This window comes from Solanum dulcamara, chromosome 7, assembly GCF_947179165.1.
Source record: "Solanum dulcamara chromosome 7, daSolDulc1.2, whole genome shotgun sequence".
In the NCBI taxonomy this organism is placed as follows: domain Eukaryota; kingdom Viridiplantae; phylum Streptophyta; class Magnoliopsida; order Solanales; family Solanaceae; genus Solanum; species Solanum dulcamara.
In genome coordinates, this window is record NC_077243.1 from 7,631,422 (window position 1) to 7,655,586 (window position 24,165).

Below are 24,165 nucleotides of genomic sequence, written 5' to 3' on the forward strand. Positions count from 1 at the left end.
AAGCAAAAAACATGAAAATAAAATAAAATTCATCCACACCAAACACACTCTAAATGGAGAATTGTTATAAGGGTGGTATGTGACAAAAGGATGACTAACAAAGTGTAATGTAAGTTCTACAAAATACTCCTATAAGATCAAGGTACACACTATCTTTTTTTCCGTTTTAATATTGCTTTGATTTGTTTGAGCAAGGGGTCTTTCGGAAATAATATTTCTATCTCAAAGAGATATTGGTAAGGATTGCGTACACTCTACTTCCCCAAACCCCACTTTATGAGATTTCAGTGGATATCTTGTTGTTGTATAATAAATGTTGGATCGCTAAAGTTTAATATATCTACAAGATGAATGCCGAAAATATTTAAATGTTAAAATGATTGTATGGTCATATAAGATTAAAAATTATTATATTCGTGAAAAGATTTCAAATAGTCATACAAAATAAATTAATTTGATGTAAATTTTGGATGTGAATAAATTGTTACTAAAATAGACTATAGAGTCTTCCCTACATATACAATTTACAGATTAGGACCAAAATAAAAATTTACAAATTTAGCAATCGACTTCATGGAAAAAAAAATAAATACAAACACACACTGTTTAAAATTTTGAAAGAGCTGAAACTCAACGCCTTCACGAGAATATGGTGATCCAAAAACGACCGCACGTGTAGCATTAAAAGCACTAGATTTTCTTTTCTTCTTTCGTATTTGGATTCTATTAACATAAAAAAAAATAAAAGTAATGGAGAAATTATCGAGAATCTTAACAATTACTATCTAACTCTCACGTTGTTGTTGGTAAGAATATTCCTTAATCCCTCTCCATTTCTCTTTTTCCTGCCCCAAAAAATGTGTGTGGAGAAGTTGCCATATACATCTCCACGTTTTACTCTCAATAATAGCATGTTAGAGGAAATTATAACCGTCATTATTATGGGATACTAGTAGTTGTATATACAACTGTAATTCTCATGCTTCCATCTTCCTCCTTTAATTCCTTCTTTTCAAATTCAAAAATCCCATAACTCCCTCTCCTTAACATTCTCTCTTTACCTTTCTTCAAGGAAAAAAATAATAATCAAACTTCCCCTTGTCTTGCTGTTTGTTAATTGAATAAGAATGAACAGTCCATACACAGTAACCAGGCTTGTAAGATGGCGAATTAGAGATTGGGTATCCTGTTTCTATGCTTGCAGGTTCCCTTTAGGTAATTGTTATTTTTTTGCTCTACTTTTTGTTTTTCTTCTGTTACTTTGTTTGATCTATTGGTACATGTGTAGAGGAAGAATCGAATAAGTTTTGCTCAATGACGCCTCAGAAACCGAATAGGAAAATGGTTTTCGATCCGATTGGTGATAGCAGAAGGAATAGAAAGAAGAAGTTGAATAAGAAAATGGAACAGAGGAAAAAAGAAACTGTGAAGGTTTCAGCAGAGAAGGATGAAGAGAAGGGAGAAAATGACTCGAGCTGGCCTCGATTCTCAGAAGAGGATTATATAGTGTTTTGCTTTGAAGACGATGGAGGAATACATATAGTGGAAGATAGAAAATCGGAAGCATTTCACCAGAAAATTGACCATGCCAACTTAACTTCAAAGCCTGTTTGTAGGAAGGTAATAAATCTTCTCCAATTTCTCCTCCACTTTTTTTTCCCCGTAATTTCACGTGTGTAAAAATATTACTGTACTACTATTCTCAACAGTAATCAAATTTTTTTGTTTTGATTTGTTGAAAAACAGCTTAAATATGTAGAGAATGCACCAGAATTTCTCCCTCAGAGTAAAAACGACAGTGTCCACTCTGTAGATGGAGAAAATAGCTATGAATCAGCTGAAGAACAGATTCCCGTTACAGACGATAAGGCAAGTGCAATCTCTAGGCACATACATTAGGTGTTCAAATGAAAAAGGGACTGTCTATGTATTTGGCGTTCATTTTCTTTCAGATAATCAACAATATTCTCACTTATCCTCTACTCGGGCCTTTTAGAATTCACAAATTACTACATGTTGTTGGCAGGGTGAGGGAAAAGGAAGCAATGATATGGAAGACGAATGGCCACCTGCTGTCATTAAAGAGATCAGTCACATAGGTGAGGTTTGTGAAAACAAAACAACTCCATCTGCGGAATCAAGTGATTCTAATTACTCCAATGGTAGCACTGGTTCCTTTGCCTTCCCTGTGTAAGTATAGCCATTTCTTCAAATTATGAAACTCTCTTATTCAACAAGTATCAATGTAATAATCTGATTGTTTTTTTTTACAAGAATAAGTGACGGGTATTTTGCTACAATTGCAGGTTGGGCTGGGAATTGATGGGCAGTCCAGCTCAAATGCCGAAACCTGAAGAAGATGAAGAAGAAGAAGAAGGCGGCCCACATTTGGGGAAGCATAAGGCTTGGTGCAGCGTGCGCCATCACTGCTGCAAATTTTGACACCTTGTTCTCCCCCTTTTCCCCATAGGACATTTTCTTACTGAATTCATCGAACTCTCTAAGAATACTTATATACATCTTTCTTTCGTTGATCAAGATTTTTTTCCTTGTTTAGTACGTTTTACTTATTTCCAGCAACAAAATCGAGTAATGAGAGAGAGAACTGAAATGCATACATCAATATAGAGGTGGGAGGGTCAACCCCACAAGAAAAAAGTGGCACTCAACAACACCGTTCACTGTTCAGAATAACAGCACATTACTAACTAATTATACTTGAGAGATTTACGGTCACCATTAATTATTTAAACAACATCATGTGCATAGTAATTAATACAAACTATAGCTGACAATTTCCCAATTAGAATCCATGTTTATGTTCTTAGAACAAGTGACTGCAGATATAATCTTGCTTTGGCAGCTTCGGAAAAAGATGCTTCATCTTGATTTTCTTTAGCAGCAGCAATTGCTGCAATATAAGCTTCTCTTGCCAACTCTACTTCCTGCATTCCTATTTCATTTGGCAGATCCTGTACAAAACAAATCTGAGAATTACAATCCAACATAAGAAGTTGAAAAGGTAACTTACTAACAAACAAAGAAGCTGAAAAGATATATCAAGTGCTTAATAGCAATGTTAGTATAACCAGGTGAAGGTAATTGTTAGCTTACCGTTTCAATGTTCTTGTCGCATAAGTAAGGGATAACATCATAATCTTCAGCTAAAGCCCTAGAACCATTCTTTGTCAATTGTTGAACAAACTGCATGAAACATGCAATTTCTTGCTGCACCACCTCTAAATCTTCTTGTAGTTTCTCCACTTTCTTGCTGGAAGTCGTAGCTTCCCATTCTAACTTCTCCACAGCTGCTTGCTTGTCAGCTAGCTTAACCTAAGAAGAGCAAAAAGGAAGACAACAAGTGGAGGTTCACCCATCAAATTATGGAGATAATGGACAACATCACGGGAAATCTGAGCACAATCTAAGTGGTGATCTAGTAGTAGGAGTCAGTCTAAAGGTGCAGTAATGTGAAAGTGAACACCTCAGGAAAGCATAAGGTATTGCTTGAAACTTCTAGTTGGCATCTGCTTCGATACTAAACAGAAGAGTGCAGGATGACATCAAATATTACCTTTGCATCAGATAGTTGCGCTTGAGTCGATTTGAGTAAAGAGTCCTTTTCTGCATATTCCTTCTTCATTTCATCTAGTTTAGCATAAATAGAAGCCATTTCATTCTTTGAGATCTCTACTTCCTTCAAAAGTTCATCTTTCTCCGATAATTTCTTTTGCAAATCCTCCATTTGTCCCCTCAAAGCCATCAATTCTTCTCTATCTTTTTCTGACAAATATGACCTTGAGGAAAGCATTGAAACGTTATCTGAGCATCCATCTTGGTCACCACCAACATTTTTATTTTGGTCCCTATGCTTTTTCGTTGATTGAGCTGCATTCCTTCCTTCTGCTTCAGAAGTCTGCAGCAGTTGTCAACGTTAGCATCTGTAATGGACCAAAATAAACCAGTGCTAGTTTGCATGCAATCAAGAGATAAGCAAGCAAATTTGCTTTGCATAACAACCTTACAAAGAAGAATATGCAAGCGATGAGAAGTTAATTCACATGCACAACAAATCCAACTGCAATGCCTAATATTTGATCAATTTCAGCAGAAATAAAGTTGACTTCTTATTTATTGTAGCAAGTTGATGGAGATGTCTTGACCTACTAACCTGAGAGAAGAATGGAGCTGGAGGAGGAAAATGATACATTTAAAGGCATTTTTATAGAGTCGGATATTAAATCCATTTGATGCAAACTCTAATTTAGGTTGTTTAGATGAAACCACAAATTTGATTTGTGCTGGCGTGTATGAATCTGGAGGATGCCTGGCATTATTGTTCCATACAAACAGTAATTATCCACAAAATTCTTGAGAGTGAAATTACAAGAAGGTTTGTATTCTTATTTTTCCATGCTCTGGTAACATTCACATTGCCATTGCATGGGTAAGTGGTAACTAGCATTTGAACCTTGTTTTCCAGCCTCTAATTCCCATCTTTTAACTATACCCTAGTTTCAAATCCCAAAATGGATGACCACCAACAATATAAGCATCCATTGTAGTAGCCAGGACAACTAAAAACCAGGCATAAATAAACAAGCAACTGAGCAAGACTTAAAGCTTCTCTAAGGACAACCACTTGAGGTCTTAAACACCAATGACAAGTACAGGCAAACGACAAACTGACTTCTATGCATTATTAGTATTCAGAAAGAACGCTCACACACTTGATCTAAAAATCAAGCACCCTACATAAATGTATAATAATTCACTTTCTTAGTCTTAGGAAGATACTAGTTGCTAGAGCACTGAGCACCCAAGGGGATTGAGAACTATGAGGTGATTTCAAAATAGTAGGTGAATTCTTCCCATCTGTTGTAGCCTTGGTGAATAGAGTTACCCACTATCTGTTGCTGGTGGGAGGTGATACATATCCTGTGGAATTAGCCGAGGTGCCAACAAGTTGGCCCAGACACTTCAGTTATATGGAAAAAAACTAGATGCTAGACATTTTACTTGCTACAGTTGCATCAATATATAAAAGAAAAGTAAGAAATGCAATTTTCAGAAGGATTGTAAGGAGTTGCATAAGTAACATGCCGTTTCTGGTTACTTTCTTGAACTTTCTAAGTTTTGCTTGACTGAGATGTCTTCTGTCTTCCAACAGATTTCTCCATGACAAAGTAGATTTCAGATGAACACAAATCGCTTTGTCAAAATACTAAACTTATGACTTCTAAGAACTGTATCAGATATATGTTTCCTCACAAGATTGTTTGCAATTGACTGTGAGATACTTAGGAAGAGATTCTTTTGCACTGATTGCGAAGTTGCAACATTGTAACATATCAAACATCTCTAGTACTTCATCTCAAACTTTCTTTCAGTTTGAGGGACCTCTCAATAAAAACACTTATTTCTCATCAAGTGGGAACATCCAAGCATGGGACTAGCCTTCAGTATCAGGACAAAGCCAAAATTGGGATGGGTTAAGATCCAACAAGACTCCATGCCTGGCAAGTCTAGAAGTTCTGGTACCTCACTTGCTTACACAGAGACATACAAAAATACAAAGAATGGACCCAAATAAAAGTTATTCTGTTGAATGCAGAGACTTTGACTGTCAAGGAGTCCATCACAATGAGAAGCAGGAAACCATAATACAAAAGGTTCCATGTGTTGAGAATAAATCTGGGTCTATATTGCTGTCAAGCTGGAAAATAGTTTGGTGAAAGTACTCTTAACAATATTTGAATAGACATTCAATCACTAGTTCAACGAGACCTAAGTGAAAATTGAGTCTGAGACTTAAACCAAACTGAAATTCTGGCTTAGACAGCTTATTCGATTTAAAGCAAACTGCATCCTGCTTTTAACTTTGACGCTACTCAAAAGATATCAGTAAAGTAAAGACACTTAACAAAATTTGTTCAGTATAGAATTCGAAGCATTCGGTAGAAAAATGGATGAAGTACTTAGTATTATTTCCTTTTTTCTGGTATGACGCTATGATCAACCTGAAATTTGATTTATGCGTACAATATTTTTACTTAGTACTCTTATAAGCCCTAATCTTTTTGGTTAACATCTCTTTGAAATTACAGTCCAAGTTAAGTCAATATTCAGTCCACCGGGACTTACTTGGGGTATCTTAAGATTTAATGCAACATGCCAAAGTCCCAATCTACAAAAGGCTGCAATTTCTATATATCCTATGAAAAATTCTGCCAGGAAGGTAAAACATTAATTAGCATAATCTTATGGGAAGAGTTTCCACGGAACTGGGGTTTATTAATCGTTGCTTCTATCTATATAAACAAACATTAAAAAAGGAAATTTACACACGAAAGACTGCAAGCAAGTTGAAATTAATTTATCATTTCTAGATTTCAGACTAAAAATATGGTCGGTAGGGGGGAGTGGGAGAGGGAATTACCTTCTTGTAAAGAGACTCTCTTGAAGGCGTTTTGGTGTAGGTCATTGATCCCCTTCTAGTAAATGAAGACTTCGCCTTTCGATCCTGTAAAAATCACATGAAAAAAAATCAAAATTCACACTCCGTTCAAGATCAGAGAACAACTTGGGTCAGGCAAAACATTGCTCGCTCGGTAAATTTTTTATTTTTAAAAAAGAAATTCAACATAATACTGAAAAAGCAGACCCAGAAAGAAAAAAAGGATTACAATGAGGGATTGAACAAGAGGTACGATCTGGACGAGGTCATTGAAGAGCGTGCGGTCAACAGTTCCGGCAGCCGAATTAGAGAGAGAAGAATCAGTTCGCCGGACAGTAGGGGAGCGGTCATCGCCGGAAAGCCAAGACCTGGAGTCAGCTCCGGCACCGAAACCGCCATTGTTGTCCTGCAAATCTAGCAACTGCTGAGGCTCATACATTGTCGGATTTGTCAATTTCTGAGAATACTGAAATTTGAAATGCCTTTGATTCTTCTCAGACTTTATAAAAGGAAATATTCACTATATTTTTGGCTTTTCAAAAATAATTTCATTTCATTATGCTTTAAGGGACGTTACAACTAAAATGAAATCATGAATTTACCAAAATACCCATTTCTTTCTAACTAATTACGGTTTTATCTTTGTATCAGAGCCAAACACTGTCCATACCATATGCTGGCCGGCCTCGTTTTAAATATATGTTCAAGGAATAGAAAAAATTGTGCAAACATGTTGTTATTAATGGAAAAAAAAAATTGACAAGGAAACCGCAGTCGATATGAGCACAAGGCTGCGCTAATGTAACAAGCTCGTGAGTTCGATTGATAAAGTAGGCAGACTTCGAATTGGAAGATCATTTAATTAACTCGACCATTCTGCGGGTGTTATTAATAATTTAATATCACTAAAGCAAACTTTTTTAGGGTACTTAACTAGGCAAACTTTTCGAGGGTACTTATTTAGGCTAAGTAACATTTCAGTTATTTATTCTCGACGGCCTGTTATATAGTAGTAGCTTCTACTTGTACCTATCTTAGCTGCTACATCACTAGAAGTTCCCAAATTCAGCTTTAATAACTTTACTTGGAAGTTTGTGATTGGGATAAAAAGTTGCTTGATATAAGATGCAAATGTTGGTATTGGTATAAGAAATGAAAGCGAGTTAAACTTATGTGGGTAATAAAAAGACGTATTATATTTATAACAATTCTGACTTAATCATCTGGAAAATAAAAAATATTAATTAAACTATATCAGTAATATAAAATATATTTTATTATCAGTATATATATATATATATATACATATATATATATATATACTTAAATCTAAAACAATCATTCACTTCTTCTAAATTTATATCAGTTTGAGACATCACCAATATTTAATATGGAGTACCCAATTTTACTAATCATCTTATATGACTTTTCACTAATCATCTTATATGACTTTATTCCTTCCTAAGGTGAAATATTTTTCCTTTTTAGAAAAATTTACCCCAAACGCTTCTATCTTTTCATTTTTTTTCCACCTAATTTATTGGCATTAAACATCAAAATATTGTGTACAATCTAAAATATCTTTTATATGATCAGTAATTCAATGCTTTCCCAGTCGGAAATTATCGGGCATATGGTCCCTGAAAATAAATAAAAATTGTGTTAAGCAAAAATTTAACAACCTTTCGACAAGGTAGAAAATAATGACAAAATATGAAACTATCGAGGAGGTTATTATGTCTTAAACTCTGCTTGTTACATAATATTTCACATCATATTGTATTATATTGGATTATCTTATATGGTATATATTTTTTTAATGAATACAATATTTGAAAATATTGAATCATTCGCCGTTGTTGTATAATGTCACACATCAACAATTTGCATGATAAATCTACAATAAAAATAGGGTATGGAGTAGAGTTACTGTAAAAATAAAATATGGTAAAAAATAAAATATGATTATTGAATTATAAGTAAAGACAAAATGAGAAGAAAATATAAAAATAATTACGCGATCACATCAAATCAGTCGTTACATGAAATGAGACCTTTTGTCCTTACCTAACGATGGATTTAAATGATACAATACAAAAAAATTCAAGTAATAATTAAACCAAATATGATATTTAAACTAATGTTAGTTAAAAGTACTTTTACCATGTTCCGTACACAAAGGAATCTCACTGCTATTAACTGTCCATAAACTTTGAAACCGCCTTATCTATAGTAACTGCTCGTACCTTTTTTATATCTGCAATAACTTCTCAAACTATTCTTGATGATAAAACTTTATATAAAGAGCATCACGGATTGGGCCCTTAAGCACGAAATTTCTTCTTAAAAAACTAAGTCATCTCAGAGAGAATTTTTGAGTGCTTAGAAGACTCACCGAAAATTGAGAAAACAAACACCGACGATTCCGACTACATTGCTAACAATGGCTGAAAATATATCGATCTACTATTCTGCTGCACTATTACTCTGTAATCTCTTGCAACTAACACTACAAAACAATGCAACAGGATAACAACCATCCAAACAAGGTGTTAACCTCCGATCTTTTTAATATTTGCTCAAATTCAAGAGTCGAAATCAGGATTCTCTATGTAGCCATTATTTTACTAATAAAATGACCTAATTATTTTGTCCCTAGTAGGCCGAACCAAAGGACCCTACAAGTATAATAGCATATTTTAGAGAGCCAATTATGAAATTTTAATTCTATGGTTATAAGGTTTCAGTACTTCTAACTAACAAGAACTGCTCTCGTCGGCTAATTAATTTAAGCATTCCCCACGCAAAGAATTCTCCAAAAGTGAAAAGTGAAGGATTAATTTCCTATTGACACAAAAACTAAGAAAAAATAAACGTAACCATTAATTTGATTTTAATAACAAATTACATTAATTGTACTACCATGAATAAGGAAATGAGTAAACCTTTAAGATTTCCTTATAAATTCACCTTCTTTTTTCCTAATATGTGAAATTGATATTAACAAAGTGAGTGTTAGTTTTCAATTTCGTCTTCACTCTTCTTTGTGATATCTTCTACACCAATTCACGAATTTCTGTATATGTATATGGCTTCTTTGCAGGTTACAATCAGTACGTTGTTGATTAAAAAAAGGTATTTTTCTTCATTTATTCAAATGTTCATTTTCCTCGTGTAAGTAAATTATTTAAGGATTAGTTTTTCTTGTTGTTGGATGAAGGGGACTCTAGTATTTCTTTGTTGTTGTCATGAATATTTATGTATTAGGAGATGTAGTTGTGAATAATTAAAAATTGTTGAACAATCATTTGTAGAGAACTCCTCAAGCATATATACGCAATGCACCAAGAGTGTGATCTAGTGGTCAATGAAGTGGATTGAGAACTATAAGGGTCTTGTCAACAGAGATAAAAAAATACTAGATGAGACACCACATTTATAAAAAAAAAAGAAATTATATATCTGCGCTACATGAGTATTTTGATCTTTCAGAGCTTTTCAATCTAATTGTATGCCTTTAATTAAATGATATAAAATAAGAAACAGTTGAGAGTTGAGACCTTGTAATCTAAGGTCATCTACTCTGCCTCGGTAGTTGGTTCTCCACTTTCACTGGTTTGGTTAGATGCTTGGTTTGTTGATTCGTATCATATTTTTTTGCTCCTTGCTTTTTCTTTTTTTTTTTTGTAATCTTTAATCTTTATTACTTCCATTCTTGACTTCTTGGTGGTAGGAAATGTTTGAATTTAGTGAATTTATTTATGTGCTAATTGGTGAAGCCCTTTTTTTCCATGAAGATGTATGTCACTTTCTGGTGATGCAGACATCCCATAAGCCCTCATGGTATGTCACCTATGTTGTTTTGTTAACTAGTATTCACTAATTTTGACTCATTAGTGTTCTCCTTTCAATCAACTCCTTGCTTCTTGTTGGCTGCTAATCTCTTTACTGAACTTCGTAGGACTTAAATAGCATACTAATCACAGTTTTTCTTATTTACTTGATATATTTGCAATATTCTCGAAGCTAATGCTTAAAACGAACATTCGTCAATCATCATATAAATTTGGACTCTGAAGTCAGATTTTAGCTTCTTTTCATTTTAGTTTTTGGTCTATAAGATGGATTCTTGATGGGTGTAAGACTATGATCTTCCTGTAAACATATGCTGATGTTCTGTGACCCTGCTTCCTAAAGAAAACTGGAATGACATTGCTTGTCATTATCACGTCCGTCTCAGAAAAAGATGTCATATGAAGCAATAAAATTTGAAGCTTTATGTCTAAAGTTATCTTGAAATACCACAAAAGAGTTGGTGACTTTCGCTTAATAATAGATCTTTTCTGTAATTTTTCCTTAAAATGTCGACAGCTTATCAACCTAAGTCTTCCCTCAAGTTTTATTGATTGTATGGGTAGTAGTGCACAGTAGGTTTGAGATCTTGAGTCAAATTCATTATATTATGTATGGTACTGTAGTTTTTCCATGTAAATGCTGTTATGTTAGAAAATGATAGTTCTTTTATCCACTGCAGAGAAAGAGAGATGCAATGTATAATCTGAATTATATGGAGTGCAAACTACCCGAATTAGTTGTTTTTCTTCAAGACAGCAATCATCAAGTTTTCAAGGAAAACTGTATGGATGGGGAAGAATGTTCTTTGGATAATTGTGAATTGAACCACCATAATATTTGTTACATGCTCGAGTATGAGTTGGACAACAGTGTAGAATTAGAGAACAGAGTTTCTGAATCCAAGCCTGCATCGTACGAGGGCATTGTTAAGAAGTTTGACGACTCTAAAAATCTGTTGATGGAAGGTAAAGCTGCTACTGAGATTGCTGATGCCATTTCCTTTAGCCATGATGTTCCAAAACGGCCGAGTTTGGACAGAGAATTGGTTGATCAAAAAGAGAATCAGGTATTTTCTCTATACTTCGCTGTTCCTGGCTTGTTCTGTTTCAGTTGGTAATGCTTCACTTCCTAACCAAAATTGAGAACTCTTAGATAGGTAGGAATCATACAATCTGCCAGATGTTCCTCAAAATGGTACTAATAATGATACTCTTAGTTGTTCCTGCTGTACTTTTTCATATTTCTTTTTACTTCTTTTAGTTTTTTCTCTGAGTCATTCAGAAAGTTCTACCAGTTCGTATCTTAAGTTTCTTATTATAGCACAATTACAGCTGACATTTGATTGGACGTGATCTCCTCTCTTTAGCCTTTTTTAGTTCGTTGGAACTCGGAAAGGCGAACTAATTCATCACATCTCATTCTTAAGTTTCCTTCAAGGAAACCTTGAACTGATTAAGCATTCTCATCTTTGCAGTTAAGTAAATAGCATGAATAATTTAATGTACCAACTACCATGAAAGTCTCTTTTTATGATTTATCCATTGGTAAATGATATTATTAAAGAGTGTAAAAGAAGGAAACGACAGAGCAGACATGACTTCTTACCTCTTTTTACAGGATCAAAAGCTGAAACTAGTCTCGATGGCGTCTAAGTTTGTCTCCAAGGAAGCATCTTGTAACAAAAGTGGTATAGCAGATTCAATTTCCAGAGAAGGACCAGCAGATACAAAGGCTGAAAACAGCACCAGCACTGAAGATGGAATGCCAAGAAGTTTAGCTTCATTGTTTGCAGATCAGAACACTGAAAAGCTTCCAGACCGTGAAGACATGAATCTTGTAGTCTCAGCAACGAAGCAATGTCATGATAACATCTCTATTCGCTCGAGTAGCACCAACAGCACAAAATCTTTTGCCTTTCCTATGTAAGTTTCTGCTAAACTGTTTCTCATGCATGAACCTCAATCTCGAATGTTTACTGAAATTAATTCTTTATCAAACAGACTAACCTCAGAGTGGCCCGGCAGCCCTGCCAAGATGGTGGTAGCCGATAAGAGAGAGTTTAAAAGGCTAAGTTGTCGCTGGAGAACGTGCTTTGGTTTCTGCAAATTTTGATTTATTTAGTTTTCAGAGTTGTATAGCGGTTTCTGCTACTTGTCCTTCATCTTCACTCCTCTTGGTATATAGACCATACATAGACATGTTGAAATATTGTTGTGGACATTAAAAGCTTTCCCGTTTTTCAGTCATCTTTCTTGGACATCACACATTTAGTAATCAATTGTCAACAGCCATGTTATATCATGCAGAAAAGATCTTTAAAACTCAAACTAACAGGTTTCAAACTTTTTAATGCTTAATCACTACACTGAAGATTCAGAATAGAATAAACTCAAAGTTTGTCGGCGTTGTTCTTCTCTAAATAGAATAAACTCATAATAGGTACTTTTAACCAGTGCCGTTTGCATGATTTTTCGTAAGTGGTGTCACCATTTAAATAAGTGAGCTACTGAAAGTGTGAGAGTAAGAAAAATGAGACCAAGCCAATGTGCAGCTTTGTTTACAAGTAGTGTCCTTTTAGTATTTCTGGCTTGTATTTTCATTTTATCATTATTTATTTACCTCGAATAAGAAAATTTGACAAATAGTGTCACGTGACACCCTTCGGAGTTTGGCCAAGGTAAATCTTGCCCTGCTTTTGACTCAGATGTCCATGATGCATATCCACCCAGAGAACAAATATGATGGACCATATCAGATCCACCCGATTCCTTAGAAAACAAAATACCAAGTCCACAAGGAAGGAAGAGAAAAGTAAAACTCCAAGATTCATTTTAAAAAATAAACTACATTTTGCTTTTGTTCATTTCTTTCAACTTTTTAAAGGGTGTTTTGTATTGTTATCCATCTTCTTTTATGTATTTCGTCGAGTATTATTATATTTATGAAAAAACATATTTTATTAGACACAATTAAACCATGAAATTAAATAGAGATATTTTCATAAATAGGGCATTTTGAAGTCTATTTATTATGCATAGCGATACTTTTGATAATTAACAAATGTGGCAAGACTTTCTGTGTCTCAAGACAATGTGAAAAAACAGAAAATTACGGTAGAATCTTTTTAAAAAATGAAAACACATAAAGTAAGAGAGAAAATTACACAATAATTAAGCTCGTATGTATCTTAATCTACTCCTTTTCATAATTTTTAGATTTCTCTTCCGGGATGATTACATACATATGGAAATTTTACGCAGATTTTATAAACAAAACATTTATTTCAAAGTCAACTCTCTTTCGTAGCTGCACCTCGTTACACGCTTCCACCGTCAATAGGGTAGACTTCACCCCCAGTCTATCATTTCGTATTATATGGGTACACTGAATCTAATAAATATTGCAAAATTAGAATAAGTTAATTCGATTTCATTCATAGGCTCTCTTTTAAGGTTCGAAGGGGCTTTTAATGGATTTGTGGCACAAGGCACGGAGCTTCGCGGAGGAAGCTGCAAAGCGATCACAGGAGTTCACTATAGAAGCTGCTAAGCGTACACAGGAGCTCAGTATTGGCTCCTCCACGTTATCCGAAGCCGTTTCAGAGGCTTCTAAGCGTTCAAAGGAGATTGCCGCCGAAGCTTCTAAGCGCTCTAAGGAGATCGTTGCCGAAGCTTCCAAACGCGCCGACCAGATCAAGTTTCAAATTCCCGCCCTCTCTAGCCTTGTGGACTACTCAACTTCCCCTCAAACTGTTTCGGCTGCTCCTACGCCGGCTGATCTCGAAAAGTTTGGAGTCACTGACGACTTGAGAGAGTTCGTTAAGGGCATCACTAGGAACACCTTCCAGAATTTTCAACTTAAAGGTACTTGGTCTGCTCACTTTCTCTCTCTGTGTGTGTGTGTGTGTCGCGTGTTCATTCTAATGCATGCATTGCTGCCAGCATCTCTGAAAAAGAGTCCACAGAAAAATGTAGTACATTGTCGTATTAGCAGATTGTTATCGTTTAATTTGTAAGTTTATTCACTTTGTTGTGCTTAATCTGCAAATTTCTGTAGTGCATTTTCGTATTAGCAGATTGTTGTCGTTTAATTTGGAAGTCTATTCATTTTATTGTGCTTAATCTTCAAATTGGAAGAAATCAGATCCAGCCGTCTCCGATCTCTCAATCACTTACTATTTTCATATCTATTCTCTCTGTCTCGGTGTGTTGTGACTTGTAAGGGGCTACTATAATTCTGGACATATTATTTGAAGCTCAGGGAATCTTTTCATGAGCAATCAGAACAGAATGAAGATGTAATTAGTTACTGAATTTTCATGGTAGAAACTTACTATGCGATGTTTACTCTAAACATACTGATTTACCATGGTTAAGTCATAAATTAAGGCAAGAATACGTATGAATTAACTATGCTTTAGTAATAAAAGCGTATGTGAGGACATGTGTCACGTTTCATTAGGTTGGTACAAACAACGTGTGGATATATTTTTACCCATTTTCATTTCCCTGCTTAAATCATGTGCACCTTCTTTCGATATCTTGAGTCATCCATCGTGAGAAGATACAGGCTTAACTGTAATGTCTCTTCGTATGCAGATGAGTCAGAGATGTCTCAAATTCCTACAGTCTCAAACATTCGGCAGGATCTTACAGAATTTCAGGAAAAACATGCAAAACTTGTTCTTTCATCTGTCAAGGTATGACTCTCATTGCTATTACCTGGTCAAAGTCAGTATAGAAAAGATCTCCAGTTTTTTATATTACTTACACGGTGCTCAATCTAGCCTAAATATCAAGGCATCTTGACTGCCACTTCTCTTATGGTCTATTGAATTTAGAACTCAGCTAGTGTTGGTCATATTTTTGTTGTTCCTAGTGCTAAAACTGACTTGTTACGTCAATGTAGATCATAGTTGTGTTGAGGGCTGCACCCTTTTCAAATATAAAAGTTCCTTTTCAAAAATTGAGTTGAAGGCTACTATGTTTCAGTGGACCTGCTCGGTGGAAGAGTGTATATACTGGTTCAGATAATTCTAGCTCTCTTTCTGTTTTTTCTGTTATAACCTTTTTGATTTGAGGGATAGTTGGCTGGGGTCAAGCTGTTGAGAATTATGCTGTTCTGATGAAGATATATTTTGCAGTTAGTAGAACTAAGTCAACTAACAGCATTTACATGTTCATTTCCTTTTTTTCTTTATGTGCAGGAAATCTCAAAGTTGAGGTATGAGATATGCCCACGCATAATGAGAGAGAGAAAGTTTTGGAGAATCTACTTCGTTCTGGTTAACAGTCCTTTGGCACCGTAAGTACCTTTCTGGAAAAATAATCTCTTCTTTCTTACATCAAGCTGAATGTGTTCCTTATGCTGTATTGTCGGAATATATTGCAATAACATGCGCAGATAATTAAATATCTATTTTGTGCTTTTTTCTGTAATTTTGAGTAAAGACTTCTGTATAAGAAAGCTGTTGTAATATCACTTTGTCAGGATTATAAGATGAGGCTTTTGACAAGTATTAAGGGGTCGTTTGGTAGGGTGTATAAGAATAATGCTAAATAGAGTGTACTAGTAATGCTTGCATTAGTAATGTTTGGATTAGTTATGCTTGCATTAATTATGAAGAGATATTTCTTATATATTGTTTGGTTTAGTGTATTAAAAATAGCATGCATTGCATAAAAAAAATTAAAATATTTATTTATAAAGATACCATCCACAAGTATGGTGTAAAAGATGTAACGAAGATTTTGTGGGACAATTGAGTCTTTAACCATGCTAATGCATGCATTAAATCCCCTTGCATTACTAATATCTAGAAATCCATGGCATTAGTAATACACACTATAATACACAATAGAGTTATACATAGCATGAAAAAGTGTACCAAACAAGGTACTGCTAATACACCGAGTTAATGCATGCATTATTTTTGCTAATACACTCTACCAAACGACCCCTAAGAGAATATAGCCATTGTTAGACCTTCAATCATCGAAATGGAGATATGAACTGGGCTGGTCATTTAAAGATTACAGCTTTCTGGTCATTCTCATTCCTATGAAACTGTCGAATTTAGGGTGCTGATATAATACTATATCCTCTCAGGTTCATAAAATTTGATCAAATATGTGCATGTGCAGATTTTTTCCGTAAGTTCAGTGATGAAGTAAGGAAGTTTGTAAGAAGATAGCAGTATTATATATTGTGGACGCACAGTGAATAAGACTCTGTGAATGATAATTTCAATGGAATCTTCCTATTTCCTTGGCAAATCTGAAGAAGCATTTTTAGTAAAAAGCCCAACTTCTTTACACCATCGGAAGTCATATACTCCCTCTGCTTCAATTTATTTGGCCTATTTTGACTTGGCATGGAATTTAAGAAAACAAAGAAGTCTTTTGAATCTGTGGTCTTAAATTAAAGATATGTCAAATGTACCAAAATGTCTATGAATCTTGTGGTCTTAAACATGTCATGTGGAAAGTTGAAATTAAAGAGTTGCTACATTTCTTTTAGAACGGACTAAAAAGCAGGCCGCCAGAACATGCACAAATAGTTGGAACATGCATTTCTTTGATTTCCCTCTGGTAGTTAGCTTCATTATTTAATCCTACATTTGGTGTAGGTATGAAAAGAAATACATGGATGAAGCGAAAATAATATCTGCTGAAAAGGCAAATGTCGAGGAGGCAAAGGATATTTCATCAGCAGGAACAACTTCTAAACCAGTGATCGGGGCAACAACCCAGACAAACAAGAAGTCAGCCTCATCAACTGCTGACCAGGATTTGGATGTTTTTCTTCTCGGAGAGGAAAGCGATGAAGGGCCAGGTACTTGTTTACCATCTCATGTTTTTGCCACCTCGTGTAAGGAGTGATAGTATTTAATTTATTTGTGGAAATCAGGAAAGATACCGTCCATCGTCCTTCTTTGCTCTTTGCTCTCTCCCACCAAAGAAAGCAATAGAAAATGAATAAGACACAATTATTCTGGACCTGCCATCTTTCATTCCTTTGTACTCTTCCTTTACTGTACTGTAGATCGTTGACTTACTAAAATATGTATTTACAGTTTGGGTCGTTCATAATATTGTTAGTCTATTTCAGTTATTTTAGTCGGCAGGCTGTCCATTTGCCCAATCCTGTCAAGAATTGTCATCATAATCAGTAGCCAAATGGTACAAAGCTAGACGACAACTATTTTATGTCAACAGATTATCATCTTTCCTTGCTATCATCTAGTTTATGGTATTTACGTAGCATTTGAGGACATATTTTACTGTAGGCAAAGATGTATGTACACATAAGATATGTGAAACACAAATGAGATGACCAAATCAATACATCATTTATCATAAAAAGAAGACCTATCAAAATATAAGAGATGGTGCTTGCTTGCATCCACAATTGGTCAGTGTATATTCTCTTTCAATCGTTTGGCTTTTGTTCTCCAAGCAGCATTGATCTAACGGCTAGAAAGTAGCTAACAGGTCTGCATATTACAAGTGATCACCTGAGAAGTCTATATTTATTTCTCAGAAGCTAAATATTTATGATCTGATTACCACCAACAAGAAGTCTCAGTTTTTGGTCTTGAAGAATAATGAGACAGTCAAAGCGTAGTTTTTCCTCTTATTGCAAGCCTATCCTTCTTCCAAGTTATCAGTCGTCTAAACTGGTTAACTCATCAGATTTTCTGTATTTCTTGTTTCTTTTTTGTTTTCTTTTCTGCCTTTTTTTCCCCTTCCCAGAGCGTTAATCTTTTTGTTTCTTCAAGATAGAAAATACAGGGTCATTTCTAGATATAGCCTTTGTGTTGCTGTAAGTGAATTTCATTTGTATTATCTTCAGATTCAAGGAGAATAATCAAGCTTCTATGCATTGACGATCTGTTTTGTTTTTCAGATGATGGGGAAAATGCTTTTGACGATGATTTTGACAAGATATAGATAGGTGAGCACAGTTTTGTTCTTCGATATAAAATTGTATTTTACCAGTTAAATTTTTGTATATCTCCATTCTCACGACATGCTGAGATGAAACTGTGTTAGAATTTTGCATTCTGGTATAGTTATGTGAACCATGTCATGATGTATATGTGTTTTTTTTTTGTGAGAGGACACTTACTATATGTAACCAATTTGAACATCCCAAATCAATGTACAAGGTGGATATTTTGTTCATCTCGTTTCATGAGCTTTTCTTTCTTGGGAGGGGGACAGTTGGGTGACAGGGTGGGATGACATGCTCCAGTACGTACTCTAGTATTGGAGCTTGTGAGTTTTTGTTATCTTCTTGCGACATTTGAATTTTCTCCAGCTCCGTGAATGGATTTTATTTTAGGCTTTTAGCAATATGTATATCATATCAAATGGAATTATTATGTTAAATGCCCATGTTATAAGGTTAAAGTAATAGAGATCTCACTTGGAGGACTTTCAAGATTATTTCGACCAAGTATGATCTGAAAATTCAGCTCGAGTCAAGATGTTATGGTACTTGGAGTTCATTCTAGAAGCTCATATGTAGTAGTAGATTCTGATAACTTTTTGTGAAAGCCTGCAGGAAAAGGTGAAACATCGGCTATTTGCTGCTTCGAGAAGTTTAGATTGAAATACGTTAGGATGTATACCATGCATGCATGATATATCCAGCTCATATCAAATAGACAAATACTCGAATACTTGCTACCTTCCTCAGCGTGCATCTTGTCCATTCCTTCAATTTTTTCTTTCTTTTTCAACTTTTATTTTCTTTGCTGGTGCTGCAGAAGATAAGGTAGGTGGCCGAGGAGGTCAGGAGGTACCTAATGATGTTCGTTTAGGAGGTGTAAAGTTAAAATTCTTTTGGTGGTCTTATTATTCACCTTTTATTGCTGTATCACTGATTACTTCTAGTTCTACTACATCAGCTTCTCTACATATAGTTTCAAGTTCAGGCTTCATGTTGAGTTTCAAATGCTGCCCTATCTTTCCTTTCTCAAGTTGCTGGTATGTACTCCGAATGCAGTTTTTTTGTTCAGCAGCTGCTTCTCCGACAGTATTGCTGTCTGAAAAGGAGCAAATTATTAAAATTAGTACTGAATGTCAAATGTAAATGAAAATAGAGAAGAAGGATGAGTAAAAATTGAAAGAGTGAAATTTAGTACTAAGATAATGGTATCATAGAAATCTAGTTCTGCAGTGTCTAAAGTCAAAAGAGGGAACACTTTGACAAATGTGTTTTTTTTAGAACACTTTTGAGAAGAGACGTTATTCTAAGTTCTTTAGAAAGTTTGCATATTATTACTGTCACCTTTCTTTTTTCTGATAAAGACGACTAAAACAAAATAACGGACACACAATCACATGTAGACATATGGAGAAGTGCATATTATTTGAGTGGCGTGTGTGGACAACGGTAAGTGAAGCTTCTGCATTTAATTGAATCGACATCCAGTGGACCACTGATACTTGTTTGAAATTGCCAAATTACATTAGAAGTACTTAGCTTTGTCATGCAGCGTTTGTTCCTTTCTCAATCATCAACTTTTCTTTCAGTATTATATACAGAGTATGATTGCCCTTTCTTAGGAATAGAAGATCAAAATTAGTAAGATAGCTGATTGTTTGTCTGGCAATATCTTTTACCATGTCAACGGAGAGTTTATACTTTCATGCATTACAATTAATTGTGTTACACTTTTTCCAGAAATGTTTATGCAAAAGAATTAACATATAAAATGTAATCTCATTGCATAGTTCATTTGAGCACGGTAGAGCTTACACCCACTTCATCAACTATTAACTCTACCTCTCACCGTCACAAAACATGTACCGAATCTACCAAAAGTACTTAAGCAGGCTGGTGGAAAGAATTCATGTACTTGTTTTGAACATTTTATGTGCAAGAAGGATTCTCAATGAAAAAGATACCTTACATATGTTATTCTTCATTTGAATATATATATATATATATATATAAAAGAAAAGTTAAACAAACAAAATCTTTTAAAGAAAAATTGCAAGTTTTCCAGAATGCATCCTAAACATGTTTAATAATCACAAATGTTCATGCATGTAGGCCCGCGGGCCTAGTTTGTTCGAATCTTGGTTTTTATTTGAGCAGCAAACGTAATGATATAAGTTAGTGTAGAATTTTGAAGCAAAGGGGTTAATTTTTTTCATTACACATTATTTATATGATATTATTTGGAATACGATATGATATATGCTATTATTTTTTTCATTATTTATGTGAAGCAAAATTGTTTGGAGACAAGTCAAAAAATAAAATAAAATTGTATCAACTATGAGACCATATTGTTGTTTTATTGGTATTATTAGTTGAGTTGTCGGATGTATTGTCTTGTTATGATGACATTATATGATGTGCTAGGAAGCAACTTTTCCTTCCCTATATTATATATATATATATATATATATATATGAGATTCCAAACATACATATGTCATAATTACAATGCTTAAACAGACTAAACCATGCTAATTATTTTGGCTCCAGTTAATTGCTATTCGTGTTTTATGATTTTTGTCCATAACCTATATATAAACTCTTTTTATTTCTTTATTTTCCAATTAAGGAATAATTGTTGCATTACTTATTTGGAATTACACGCTCTAACCTCGTCATGCTGCTTCCTTTCTCAATCATCAATGTTTATACTTCTTACCTTATTTATCAAAATATTAAAAAGTTATACTTCCTATGATCCATTTCCTCTCTGACCAATTATATGACACAACTTTTCATAAACTGATCTGGACAATTTTGAAAAAAAAAATGAAATTTCTTTTCAAAGTAAAGAGTTAGAAGTGCAAAGAAAAAACTAATAATTGTGACAATTTAATAATTGAAAAATAATAAATAGAAAAGTCTTTTATTGTCATCTTTTCATTTTAAAAACATCTCTCCCGTCGGCATACATATACACCCACGTCGATATCGGTTTTCTTAAAATCTTGATATTGGTTTGTCTTATTTTGATTAGATACAGAGTTAAAGAAAATTAAAAAAAATTAAAAATTTATGATCTTAAATTAAAGATATATAGAATGTACAAGAATAATCTTTAATTTTGTGTTGTCACATGAAAAATTAGAATGAAAGAGTTATAAAAAATAATAATATATGTGTGCATATATATATATACACACTGAAATGGACTAAAATAAATAAATTAAAATGGAGAAAATGGTATATTAGAATAGTACGTATTCGAAGCAAAGAACAATTGTCATTATATATGCAAGTTTCTCTAAGATATTAAACATTCAAGATTTTGTCCCAACCACATAATATTTTCTATTTTGTTTTTGGTATTATTAGCAGATTGAATTGTCGAAAAGTCACTATTTTTGGCATGATTATATGTGATATACTGATATTATGTGTTTTCTTCCAAGCCACCACTTAAATATATTTCCCTTTTTTTATATATTTTAATAATTTGATCTTTTTTTGGATTGATATTTCTTCCTTCCATAGTCCAGGTTATACAGCATATACCTTGTCGATTATTTCTATATGATTACAGACGTGCATCTATATTAATTATTAAATGGACATTTCTTGCTGATTTTGGCTCCATTCAATTGATCTGTTACATTGTTTCCATAACCTACGAATTCCCTTTTAAGTATTTCTTTAGCTTTTTCTTAAGCTGCATGCATATATACGAATTCCCTTTTAAGTATTTCTTTAGCTTTTTCTTAAGCTGCATGCATATATACGAATTCCCTTTTAAGTATTTCTTTAGCTTTTTCTTAAGCTGCATGTATATATGTTGAACAACTTAATAAATTCTACACTACTTATGGGCAGTCCGTTCATATGAATTCAGTATTTTTTATATTAAAAAATAAAATATATGTGAAAAATTACTAAAATATTTATCTTTTTATCTTAATTTATGTGAAAATGTTTGATTAAGTACGAAGTTAAAAAGGAAAAGTAAAACTTTTTTAACTTGTGGTAAGTAATTACTCGACGTTTCAATTTGTTTGTCTTAATCCTTTTTAATACGTTTCAAAAAGAATGTGTCTTTCCCATTTAACAACTCTTTAATTTCAAGTTTCCACATGACATGTTTAAAACCACGAGATTAAATGACATTTTGCTACATTTGACATAACTTTAATTTAATATCACAATATTCAAAAAATCTTCTTTACTTTCTTAAATTGTGTCAAATTAAAATAAGACAAACAAATTGAAATATAAAGAGTAATGTTTGTGTAAGTATATGTAAATCATCTCATTAAAAATAGTGAATGTTGTTTTTTTGGAACTAGCTAAAAATGAAAAAATATCACAGATAGAATAATACTCCCTCCGTCCATCTTTACTTGTTCACTATATTAAAAATAGATGTCCAACAATACTTGTCCAATTTATGAAATCAAGTGATAATTTTAACTTAGTTCCTAATTTACCCTTATCATTAATTAGTAGTCATTTTCCTATTACATTTTTTAAGACATTGTATTTGTTATATTCAAAGAGTGATATGGTAAAATTACCCTTATATTTATAGTTTCTTAAGAATTGTGCAAAGTCAATAGTTGAAAAGTAAAGATGGACGGAGGGAGTAACTAATAACCAGTGTTTTAAAGGACTCTGTTGGGACTCGTCTCAAGGCTCGCCCTGGAGCGGGGCTCTAGTAAAACGCTCCAAGATGCAAGTGTGGGACTTAAATCTGTAAGATTTACGCCCTAAACACCCGGCTGTACGCCTTAAGCATGCCCAACCCCAATGCTCAGGACTCGCCTAACAGATCTTACTCAAAATATGTGTTAAAATCTTTAGTTAACATTGTTGACCCTCATAATTCTTGAATAAATGAATGATACTTAATAATTTTTAATCTATAGAGATAAGAAGATTGAGAGTAACTCAAATAACAAGTTGTAGTATCACATCTTTGCTATTTAGTAACACTATGAAGATGATTATATATTATGTAACATTTCTTTTAAAAATACATAGCGAAATTTTACTTTTTCACTTATCATTGGTCTTCATGATTTTGTCATATGTCTCAAAATTATCATATTTTATTTAGTTATTTGAAAGTAATTTTATTTTTATTCATGATGGAGTAGTGTTTTTATTATAATACTGATAAGTTTTATTGATTATTTTCTTTTAGGGAGGTAAATTGTATAGTATGAAAAAAATATTTTGAGAAATAATGATTCTTTTATTATTAGAAAGTTAAGATATTAGATTATTTATACTTGTATAGTCCATGTTATAAGTTTTATTTTCTATGAGTTTCCTTAATTATATTTGTAATTATTTCAAACTATTGATGTATTTTTTATAATTTTGTGCTATTATATTACTATGCCATATTATAAATTAAAATTTTAAAGATCCATAGGACTTACGCCCCACCTCTCGAGGCTTAAGCCTCGCCCTATACTAAGTAAAACACCTAACCTCACATCCAGCTTTTTAAAACACTGGTAAAAACAATAAATTTTGAACTCCTCGTAAATTTAAAAGTGAGATGAGTTCATCAGTGATAATTATAAGGACCCAATGATTGAACATTTGAACTCTTTAATGAAATTAGTAAACGTAAATGTTTCAATGTCTAGAATTATATGTCTTTTAGTTATTTTAGCGTGAGTGTGGAAGTACTTAGAGCCCGTTTGGATGAGCTTAAAAAAGTAACTTTTATGTATGAAGTGCTTTTAGAATTTTGAAGTGTTGAAAGTTATTTTTATAAATAAGCAGTTGAGTATTTTGATAAAAGTGCTTATGCCGAAGAAATGAGGAAAATAATGTGAATTTTAGGGTTAAAAGAATAAAAAGGGTAGTTTGAGAATTTAGTTAAAATATAAG

The 24,165-nt window shown here is 33.6% G+C and overlaps 4 protein-coding genes across 6 annotated transcripts; 3 read left to right on the top strand and 1 right to left on the bottom strand.

The window, feature by feature from the left end:
• Positions 1-778: 778 nt before the first annotated feature.
• LOC129896533 (protein BREAKING OF ASYMMETRY IN THE STOMATAL LINEAGE) lies at positions 779-2,538 on the top strand. The gene is made up of 5 exons (XM_055972459.1): positions 779-1,215; positions 1,289-1,620; positions 1,747-1,869; positions 2,027-2,190; positions 2,307-2,538. The coding sequence occupies exons 1-5, from the start codon at positions 1,128-1,130 to the stop codon at positions 2,440-2,442; spliced, it is 843 nt and encodes a 280-aa protein (XP_055828434.1). The 5' UTR covers positions 779-1,127; the 3' UTR covers positions 2,443-2,538.
• A 121-nt stretch (positions 2,539-2,659) lies between these two features.
• On the bottom strand, positions 2,660-6,993 carry LOC129896531 (protein MICROTUBULE BINDING PROTEIN 2C). Its single transcript, XM_055972458.1, has 5 exons — positions 6,687-6,993; positions 6,440-6,523; positions 3,575-3,916; positions 3,115-3,333; positions 2,660-2,972 (listed from the first exon to the last, which is right to left on the bottom strand). Exons 1-5 carry the CDS (start codon positions 6,894-6,896, stop codon positions 2,817-2,819), a joined length of 1,011 nt encoding a protein of 336 aa, XP_055828433.1. The 5' UTR covers positions 6,897-6,993; the 3' UTR covers positions 2,660-2,816.
• A 2,475-nt stretch (positions 6,994-9,468) lies between these two features.
• LOC129895881 (uncharacterized) lies at positions 9,469-12,586 on the top strand. 2 transcript variants are annotated; one of them, XM_055971662.1, is made up of 4 exons: positions 9,469-9,592; positions 10,992-11,378; positions 11,930-12,234; positions 12,313-12,580. In XM_055971662.1, exons 2-4 carry the CDS (start codon positions 11,007-11,009, stop codon positions 12,422-12,424), a joined length of 789 nt encoding a protein of 262 aa, XP_055827637.1. In that variant the 5' UTR covers positions 9,469-9,592; positions 10,992-11,006; the 3' UTR covers positions 12,425-12,580. The 2 variants fall into 2 exon arrangements, with proteins under 2 accessions (XP_055827637.1, XP_055827636.1); XM_055971661.1 differs by lacking the exon at positions 9,469-9,592 and adding an exon at positions 9,956-10,300 and having other exon boundaries at positions 12,313-12,586.
• A 1,043-nt stretch (positions 12,587-13,629) lies between these two features.
• On the top strand, positions 13,630-19,259 carry LOC129896181 (uncharacterized). 2 transcript variants are annotated; one of them, XM_055972021.1, is made up of 6 exons: positions 13,630-14,175; positions 14,911-15,011; positions 15,519-15,616; positions 16,941-17,146; positions 18,221-18,268; positions 18,874-19,259. In XM_055972021.1, the coding sequence occupies exons 1-5, from the start codon at positions 13,782-13,784 to the stop codon at positions 18,262-18,264; spliced, it is 843 nt and encodes a 280-aa protein (XP_055827996.1). In that variant the 5' UTR covers positions 13,630-13,781; the 3' UTR covers positions 18,265-18,268; positions 18,874-19,259. The 2 variants fall into 2 exon arrangements, with proteins under 2 accessions (XP_055827996.1, XP_055827995.1); XM_055972020.1 differs by having other exon boundaries at positions 18,881-19,259.
• Positions 19,260-24,165: the final 4,906 nt, after the last annotated feature.

Bases quoted from the DNA above. Each gene is read 5' to 3' on its own strand.
- LOC129895881 (XM_055971661.1), top strand. The intron at 11,379-11,929 runs GTATTTTCTCTA...CTCTTTTTACAG, and splicing joins TTGATCAAAAAGAGAATCAG to GATCAAAAGCTGAAACTAGT. The intron at 12,235-12,312 runs GTAAGTTTCTGC...TTTATCAAACAG, and splicing joins AAATCTTTTGCCTTTCCTAT to ACTAACCTCAGAGTGGCCCG.
- LOC129896533 (XM_055972459.1), top strand. From the start codon at position 1,128: ATGAACAGTCCATACACAGTAACCAGGCTTGTAAGATGGCGAATTAGA. The intron at 1,216-1,288 runs GTAATTGTTATT...GTACATGTGTAG, and splicing joins TGCTTGCAGGTTCCCTTTAG to AGGAAGAATCGAATAAGTTT. The intron at 1,621-1,746 runs GTAATAAATCTT...GTTGAAAAACAG, and splicing joins CAAAGCCTGTTTGTAGGAAG to CTTAAATATGTAGAGAATGC.
- LOC129896531 (XM_055972458.1), bottom strand. From the start codon at position 6,896: ATGTATGAGCCTCAGCAGTTGCTAGATTTGCAGGACAACAATGGCGGT. The intron at 6,524-6,686 runs GTAATCCTTTTT...TGATTTTTACAG, and splicing joins CTCTTGTTCAATCCCTCATT to GATCGAAAGGCGAAGTCTTC. The intron at 3,917-6,439 runs GTAATTCCCTCT...CAACTGCTGCAG, and splicing joins GAGAGTCTCTTTACAAGAAG to ACTTCTGAAGCAGAAGGAAG.
- LOC129896181 (XM_055972021.1), top strand. From the start codon at position 13,782: ATGGATTTGTGGCACAAGGCACGGAGCTTCGCGGAGGAAGCTGCAAAG. The intron at 15,012-15,518 runs GTATGACTCTCA...CTTTATGTGCAG, and splicing joins TTGTTCTTTCATCTGTCAAG to GAAATCTCAAAGTTGAGGTA. The intron at 15,617-16,940 runs GTAAGTACCTTT...CATTTGGTGTAG, and splicing joins GTTAACAGTCCTTTGGCACC to GTATGAAAAGAAATACATGG.